The 9,527-nt window shown below is 31.8% G+C and overlaps 1 protein-coding gene across 1 annotated transcript in view; it reads right to left on the reverse strand.

The window, feature by feature from the left end:
* F13B (coagulation factor XIII B chain) overlaps positions 1-7,979 on the reverse strand; it is a 34,797-nt gene extending 26,818 nt beyond the window's left edge. Inside the window, exons 1-2 of the mRNA XM_074308664.1 lie at positions 7,845-7,979; positions 3,859-4,059 (exon numbers count right to left, since the gene is read on the reverse strand). Coding sequence (XP_074164765.1) covers positions 3,859-4,059; positions 7,845-7,908 — 265 coding nt within the window. The 5' untranslated portion in view covers positions 7,909-7,979. The remainder of the gene's footprint in view (positions 1-3,858; positions 4,060-7,844) is intronic.
* Between the last annotated feature and the right edge of the window lie 1,548 nt (positions 7,980-9,527).

Here is a 9,527-nt window from a genome sequence, read left to right on the forward strand (position 1 = left end):
TCATTTTCATTTGCTCCCTATCTCTTGTGTCTTCCCTTCTTTATAGAACTCACAGATAAATTAGTTTTTGCTCTCCTATTTGCTCATAATATTTCTATGTCTAAATCATGTATCCATTTTCATCTTATTTTAATGTATGGTGTGAGATGTTGGTCTATACCCAGATTTTACCATCCTATTTTTCAGTTTTCCCAGAACTTAAAAAAAAAAAAAAATGAGTTCTTATCTTAGAACCTGGAGTCTTTGGGTTTATTGAACACTAAAGACTTTAGTCATTTATTTTGTGTTGTGTACAATTTGTTCCACTGATGTCTTATGTACAATTTATTCCACTGATCCACCACGCATTCTTATTCTTAGCCAGTAACAAATAGTTTTGATTGTTGCTGCTTTATAATATAGTTTTAGATCTGGTATGGCTAAGTCACTTTTCTTTGCATTCTCTCTGGCTTTCCGCCCTCCCCCATTAATTTAATATTCTTGACCTTTTGTCCTTCAAGATGAATTCTTTTATTTTTTTTCTTAGCTACATAAAATATTTTTAGTAGTTTATTGGTATGGCTATAATAAGTAAATTAATTTATGTAAAATTATCATTCTTATTATATTAGATTGGCCTACACACAAGCAATTAGTATTTTTTCAGTTATTTATATCTGACTTTTTTTGTGTAAAGTATTTTATAATTGTGTTCATATAGTCCCTGGGTTTGTTTTAGCAAGTAGATTTTCAAATATTTTATATTGTCTACAATTATTTTAAATGATAAAATATGTATACCAAAAATTGTTTTAAAAGAAATTTCTTTGTGATTTATTGTCAGCAAATGTTTGATTTGTGTATTTATTATATATACTTATATCTCCAGGGCTGTTTAAAAATTTCTTGAGCAAAAAGGGGTCACAAGTGAAAAAAATTAAGAATCCCTGCCATAGCTAATAAATTAATATTACTGTTAAATATATATGCACCAAATGGCATGGCATCTAAATTATTAAAGGAAAAACTAAAATATTTATAAGAAGAAACATATTGTAAAATGATAATAGTTGGGAACTTACTTTATCCCTATCAATTCTCTCTAACCCTTCCTTATACTCCCAAATAAATAAATAAATGGTCTTAATAGAATAAATGGGAATAGAAAGGAGTATACCTATTACTAAACTTTATAGAGAACTTTCACAAAAATTCACTATGTGTTAGGGCATAAAAATCACACAGATAAATGCAGAAAAGCAGAACTACTAAATGTATTTTTAACCAATCATAATACAATAAAAAATATATTCAATAAAGGACCTTTGAAACAAAGATTAAAAACTAATTGAAAACAAAATAATTTCATCCTAAAGAAAGGGTATGCCAGAAATTAGATATGGATCCACACTTAACACCATATACCAAGATAAGATCAAAATGGGTCCATGATTTAGGCATAAAGAGGGAGATAATAAATAGATTAGAGGAACAGAGGATAATCTACCTCTCAGACTTGTGGAAGAGGAAGGAATTTATGTCCAGAGGAGAACTAGAGATCATTATTGATCACAAAATAGAAGATTTTGATTACATCAAACTAAAAAGTTTCTGTACAAATAATACTAATGCAAACAAGATTAGAAGGGAAGTAACAAATTGGGAAAATATTTTTAAAAACAAAGGTTCTGACAAAGGTCTCATTTCCAAAATATATAGAGAACTGACCATAATTTATAAGAAACCGAACCATTCTCCAATTGATAAATGGTCAAAGGATATGAACAGACAATTCTCAGAGGAAGAAATTGAAACTATATCCACTCACATGAAAGAGTGTTCCAAATCACTATTGATCAGAGAAATGCAAATTAAGACCACTCTGAGATACCACTACACACCTGTCAGATTGGCTAAGATGACAGGAACAAATAATGACAAATGTTGGAGGGGATGTGGGGAAATTGGGACACTAATACATTGCTGGTGGAGTTGCGAAAGAATCCAGCCATTCTGGAGAGCAATTTGGAATTATGCCCAAAAAGTTATCAAACTGTGCATACCCTTTGACCCAGCAGTGCTACTACTGGGATTATATCCCAAAGAAATACTAAAGAGCGGAAAGAAACATATATGTGCCAAAATGTTTGTGGCAGCTCTATTTGTTGTAGCTAGAAACTGGAAGATGAATGGATGTCCATCAGTTGGAGAATGGTTGGGTAAATTGTGGTATATGAAGGTTATGGAATATTATTGCTCTGTAAGAAATGACCAGCAGGAGGAATACAGAGAGGCCTGGAGAGACTTAAATCAACTGATGCTGAGTGAAATGAGCAGAACCAGAAGATCACTGTACACTTCAACAACGATACTGTATGAGGATGTATTCTGATGGAGGTGGAAATCTTCAACATAAAGAAGATCCAACTCACTTCCAGTTGATCAATGATGGACAGAGGTAGCTACACCCAGAGAAGAAACACTGGGAGGGGAATGTAAATTGTTAGCACTAATATCTGTCTGCCCAGGTTACATGTACCTTCGGATTCTAATGTTTATTGTGCAACAAGAAAATGATATTCACACACATGTATTGTACCTAGACTATATTGTAACACATGTAAAATGTATGGTATTGCCTGTCGTCGGGGGGAGGGAATAGAGGGAGGGGGGGTAATTTGGAAAAATGAATACAAGGGATAATATTATAAAATATATATATATATATATATATAATAAAAAAAAAAGGGTATGCCAAAGAACAAACTATAAAAAGAATCAATAATTTCATTAAAGACAATAAAACCAATTAAACAACATACTTAAACTTTTGAGATGCAAACAAAGAAGTGCTTGGGGGTGAAATTCACACATCTCAAAATAATCATCAAAAAAAAGTGCTAAGTTTTTACTGGGTAGAAAATTTAGAAAATTTAAGAAAATTTAAACAGTGGGATAAATTAGGCACATAGTACATGGAAACAATTGAGCACAGTAGTAATGTTGATAAATCCAAAAATCCCAGAAACTGGGGTTTGGACTCATTATTTTACCAAAACTACTGAGAAAACTGGACATCAATATGATAAAAACTAGTTAGTTATAAACCAGAATTTCATATCGATACCAAGATAAGTTCCAAATGGATACATGAATTAAATACCAGATATGACTTCACAAAGAAATTAAAGTTACATTTGTCAGATCAATGGATGGGGGAATGTTCATTAATAAACAAGAAATAGGTTCACAAGAGTTAAAATGAATAATTTTCATCAAATAAAATACAAAAAAAATATTTTTAATGCATCTAAAATTAGAAGAGAACAGGTAAACGCAGGGAGGGGAATCTTTGTGACAAGTTTCTCTGATAAATATCTCAATTTAAAGAGATATAGGGAACTGACTCAAATTTATGAGAATAAAAGCCATTTCTCAACTGATAAACTATGAAGGGATATAAATAGGTAGTTTTTACAAGCAGACATCTAAATTATCAATAGCCAATCTATTTTTGTGCCAAGTCCTCAGACTTGCTTTATGACCATTAGTTATTCTCCAGAGGGAAAATCCTGATGTGGAAACTTCTTCCACCAATACAGAATTCAATCCCTGCAACTCATCTATGACGAGATAACCTAGAGAGTGTTGCTTGAAGCTCTTAGAGAGTTAAGTATTATAATTCATAATCTCACAGGAGTGTCTGAGGAAGTAAATGATGATACCTCTTCCTAACTCTAAGCCCAGCATTCTATTTTCTATGTTACATGTTTTTTTTTTAATTAAGCAATTCATAAAGTTTTATTTTGTCCCTGACATATTCAAATTAATTTCATTCATAATCAAAAACATTTTGTTGAGAAATGTAAGCTGACTTACTGAAACACTCTGGCTTTGGAGACCATCCTTCTGATGTACATGTAGTTTTATCTTCTTGTTTCCCCGTCTTAGTTGTATATCCAGCCAAGCAAAAAAAAGAAAGCTTTTTGTCTAGGTTCATTGGAAAGTAATGATTTTTGAAAGTATAGTAAAATTCAGCAATCCTTCCATTTTCAACATTAGGCATTTCACAGGATATATCTTTAAAAAAAAGTGGAAGTGAGTGAGAAAGATTTTATTTTTATATTGTTGGGGTTTTTTTTAAGATTTTATTTTTAATCAACAAAAATTCTCTTCTCCTCCCATTCCACACCATCCCTAACCTCTGCCCAATTGAGAATGAAAAAACAAAAACCTTTTACAAACATGTATAAACAAACAAAACAAATTTCAACATTGGTCATACCTAAAGAAATATGTATAAATGTATGCATGTATGTGTATATGTTTCAATATTGTACTGAGTACTTCATCTATCTCTGGAGGTAGGGTAACATATTTAAATATTTGTCATCTAGAACTGTGGTTGATTATTACATTGATTTAAATTCCTAAGTCTTTTTTTTTTTTTTTTTGGTAAGACAATCAGTATTAAATAACTTGTCTGGTGTCACATAGCTAGTTAACATCAAGTAGCTGAGGCCAAATTTGAGTGAGGTCCTCCTGCCTCCAGGACTGATCCTCTATCCACTGCACCATCCAGCTGTCCCAAGTGCCTAAGTTTTTCAAAGCTATCTCCATATTTCCCTAACCTTTCTTTCCCTTTGTTCCCAATCTATATATTGTTCTTTTCTCCTCTTTTCCTACTCTTCTCTTAAGAACATTAAGCTATAACATTACCATTCTCAGCCCTTCTATTTAATCTTTCTCTATCATTCCAGCCAATGATAGGGAAACATGTATGTTTCCATATAAGATTGTAAGCACTTTGTCCTTATTTAGTCCCTTATTCATTTGTATATATCTTTTTTATGTTTCTCATAATTCCTATATTTAAACTTCAAAGTATCTATGAAGCTCTCAAATGTTCATCATCAATGCTGGTCAACTATATGATATAGTGTATAGAGCACTATGCTTGGAATCAGGAAGGCATCTTCATAACACTTATTAGCTGTGTGATCCTGGGCAAGTTACTTAGTCCTGTTTGCTTCATTTCCTCAATTATAAAATGAGTTAAAGAATGAAATGGCAAACCAGTCCAATATTCTAGCAAAAAAATAATAAAAATGGGGTCACAAAGAATCAGTCACAACTAAAAATGAATAAACAAATAATCCCCCCCCAAAAGGATTATATTGTTTTACTGGTAAGCTATCCCTGGATGTAAGCTTATATCCTTTGCCTTTCTGGAACATCATATTCTGAGGTCTCTCCTTCTTTAATAGAAGTGACTGCTAACTTGTGTGTGATGTTGGCATGGCTCCTCTTTCTTAAATTATTTATGACTGCTTGGCATTTTTTTTATTTGGTTAGAAGTACTAGATTTTACCTATAATATTTTTTGACATTTTTTGGGGGGAGTTCTTTCAGGAAATGATTGGTAGATGCTTTATACTTCCACTTTGCCTTCAAGTTCTAAAATATATGGACAATTTTCTTTTAAGGTTTCTTGAAATACTGTTTTGTTTTGTCATTGCATTCAAACAGTCTAAGGATGTTTTTTTTTTTTTTTTTAAATTTTCTCTTTGATTTATTTTCTAGCTCAGTTATTTTGCTATAAGATGCCTTACATTTTCTTTTTGGTCTCTTATATTTGTTTTGAATTTTTTTTTTTTTTTTTGTTTTCTCGTGGGATCATTGATTTCTATTTGATCCATTCTAATTTTTAGAGAATTTTTATTTGGACATAAGCAAAGCTTCTCTTCAGTCTGGTACTCCTGTCATAGTTATTCCTTACATGTTTCAGACTGGTCTGGAACTGAAACACTACTCTGCTTTTAGGGTCTAAACCACACTATTAACACTAGATTATGAAAATCCTCCTTTACACAGTACACTCCACCACTTCTTACTCCTGAACACCCTTCTCCCTTTACCCTTGAGGACGATCCTTTCTCAGTCTACCCTGGATCTATCTATAACTCAGGGTGGGTAGTGAGTGAAAAAGCTAACAGTTAATGTCTGTTCTGACCCCGTATGGATCTAGGATCTCCCCTTTTCCTATTGCCTTGCCTCTCTCTTCACTGCAATGCTCTACAAAATAATGGATACACTCCTTCCCCAGTGTCCACCGAACTGTCTGCTTCCCTGTGCAGAAACGATTGTGAATTGTCTGAAATCTCTCCATCAGGATTTTATCTGTTGCATTTTCTAAATTATCTGGAGCATTTCAGAAGGAGAGATGGTGGAGTTGAGATTTTAGGGAAATTTTGGTAATGTTAAAAAAAAAAAAAAGATAATAAAACAACTTAGTAAAAATTAAAAAAAAAAAAAAAAAAAAAAAAAACATCCCTCCCTTAATTCCAAAGGAACAAATAAAGAACTATGGCAAAAACAGGAAAACAGCTTAGCAAAAATTATATTTAGATGAACAAATTACAGCATATTTCATAGTAAATTATAAATAAATAACTGACTAAATATTTAAGATCTTATCATAAAAAATCAGAAGGGAAAGTGGTCATATATTTTTCATAGCTCTATATGAGGATGAATTTTTAACAAAACAAGGAATGGAAGCAATTACAAAGAATAATACAGATAATTTTTTATTACATGAAATTGAAAAACTTTAGTGTGAGCAAAATGCTATTCAGATAAAAAGAATAGTAGTTGACTGAGAAAAAACCTTTGTACCAAATATCTCGGATAAGAATTTGATATCCAAGATAATGTAAACAACCAATACAAAAATATAAAACCAAAAGTTATTCCCCTACAGATAAGGGATAATAGATCCACCTTGATCATAATGGATGTTTTGGGGATAATTGTTGCAGTCCCTTTTTGCCTGGATTTATTATTAATCATGTTGGTCTATAATAATATAATCTATAATCTATACTGGTTTTTCTCTCTTTTCTCTACCCTTCCCTGGTTTATGCATTAGGGTTATATTTGTCTCACAAGTAAGAGTTTGGTAAAACATTTTCTTTCTCAATTTTTGAGAGAATTTTGTCTCTATAGGAAAAAAAAATTGATGCCTCAGGAGACTGGAAATGAAAGCTCCTAAGAGTAATTGGTATTCACAAGGGTTGAGGAGATTATAAACTGAGGGATGAGATGTGAAACTAATAATAAAGAGAATCATCATGGGGAAGTTAAGTAGTAGAATGGGACTGCACAAATTGATACACAGAGCAATTTCTACCATACAACTCTGCTTCTATCTATAGTTCCTCTCTCATGAATTGATACTTCTAAGAATGAAGCACAAGAGGAAAAAAATGGATGACAGGGCAATATTTATATAAGTAATGATATGCAAATTGGTTACAAAAGGTAGCTCTAGCACTCATCAGTTCTATGATCTCAGTCAAGTTACTCAAACTTTAGTAACATGTTTCATCTTTTATTAAATGAAAATAATACTAGCAATACTATCTTTTTTGAGGTTGTTGTGAGACTAAATCAATTTAAACATTTCTATTCTTCTGGACAATTTCATCTTATTAATCTGTATATTATATAGAATATAAGGTCAAAATACTGAAAATTTTAAAATGGCATTTGGAAACAATACTAGATTCAACTTCTTATAAAATTGTCAACTATTTCAGTGTCTGATCCTTTTATTATTCCTAACTTTCAAAAGGTTTTTTTTTTGTTGTTGTTGTTGTTTGTTTGTTTTTAATGAGGTAATCTTTTGTAAAGAAAAATTACCATTTTCATTCAAGGAAAAATATATATGCTAAATAACAAGGAAAATATTATTTACAGAGAACATAATAATGTTTTTCAGAGGGCAAAAGGACAACAAGAGCACATAAATACACAGGTTAGATGATATTTTAGATTTATATTTTTAAAGGGTATAATTTTACCTTCTGCAAAGAGTTCTCCTGAAAAAATCAGTATCATGGTAAAAGCCAATTCTTTTAGCCTCATCTTCACTGGCTTAACAAAGCCATGAACTATGTTGAAAGCACAATGAAGTTTTCCTTAGTGAATATGTAGAATTTCTCTGGAAAAAAGTTAATCATTTACAATTTCTTTTTAAACACAGCTTTCATATTTCACTTAAATCATTCAACAACTTATACTCACATAGGAAGATTAAATTTCCCAACATTATTTTTAATATCTTGTCATAGGAAAAAACAGAATTGTTAAATAATTAACTCTGACAACCTTCAAAAAAGGAGAAAAATTAACATCCTAAATTTGAATAAAAACCAAGTCCATAGAGTAAAGTTCATTGGTGCCACCAATTTCTCTTTCTATTATTAACCAAATTGGTATTTGGACAATGCACTAGTGACTTCCATAAAAAATGTTTCTAAGAAAGTCTGGTTCACTTTTTCTTTAGGTTTATTATTGGAGAGAGGGAGGACTTAAAACTGTAAAAAGAGTTAGGTTGAATGGGAAAAAAAAAATGTTTTCCTGAAGTACCTGGGCAAGAACTAGAAAGGAAGGGAAATAGGTAAAGAGGACTTATGTATAAAACACGGTAACAATTAACTGAGTTATGAAAAATGCAAGATAAAAAAATCAAGAAAGAGCTATGAAAAGATATGATGATATAAAGAACATGTTGGACCCTAACCCTGGGCCCTTGACTAATTTATGAAAATTATTAACACAAATATTTTCTGAAATCACTAAGATTAGTATATTTAGACTTGCTGGGGCCACAGAAGGAACATTTGTCCCATAAACTGAACCTTGAACCCAAGCAACCAGTTGCTGTTTTGACTAACTCTGTTTTTAACAGATCCTGTGGCTAAGCTACGGTTTGAAAAGGATTCTGTTTTTAGCCGCTTTAGTATTCCTAATCTGATTGAGAGCCATAATTATGGATATAAGCTTTTTTCCCTCTCCCCTCCATCCCCACCCCTGCCCAATTGCTGAAGAGTTAAACCTACTATTTAAACTAGTTAAACCTGCTGTGGCAAAATAAAGCCTTGATTCAAAGAGAATCCTGTGGGAATATTCTCTCTCTGACTCCTAACAAAGTGTTCTCCCACAGCGATAGGAAAGACACATTATAGGAGATAGTTCCAGTAGCAGGCAACAAGTAATACCATAATCTGGGACAATTTGGCTCTTGGACAAAGAAAGCCCATAAAAGGAGCAGCTTTAAAGTGAATCGTAGAGGGGACAATTCACAAAGGAAAAATAAGTTTTTTAATAAAGCTAACTTAAGTAAACAGCAATGGCAACAACAGCAGCAATAGCATATACTTCAATGAGATAAACAAAATGGAGCCTACAAATGTTGGATATCAATTAATCTCTTTTAAAAGTAAAAATGCTAGGCTTTGGGATCATGAAAATTTGGGTTCGATTCTTTCCTTAAATATACATTGGCCATGTGACTATGTGAAAGATCTAACTTCTCAATACTTCCAAGTAATTTCTTAAGGCAATAAGTTATAGAAAATTGGTGATTTGCACCACAGGAAGAAATTTCATTTTGGGAATTCCTTATACTGATTAAATGAATGATCTGAACAATTTTAAAACAAAATAAAATCTAAATGCAAAATTGTTCCACTCTGGGTAGT

This window comes from Sminthopsis crassicaudata, chromosome 4 (genome assembly GCF_048593235.1).
Source record: "Sminthopsis crassicaudata isolate SCR6 chromosome 4, ASM4859323v1, whole genome shotgun sequence".
NCBI classification, from domain to species: Eukaryota; Metazoa; Chordata; class Mammalia; order Dasyuromorphia; family Dasyuridae; genus Sminthopsis; species Sminthopsis crassicaudata.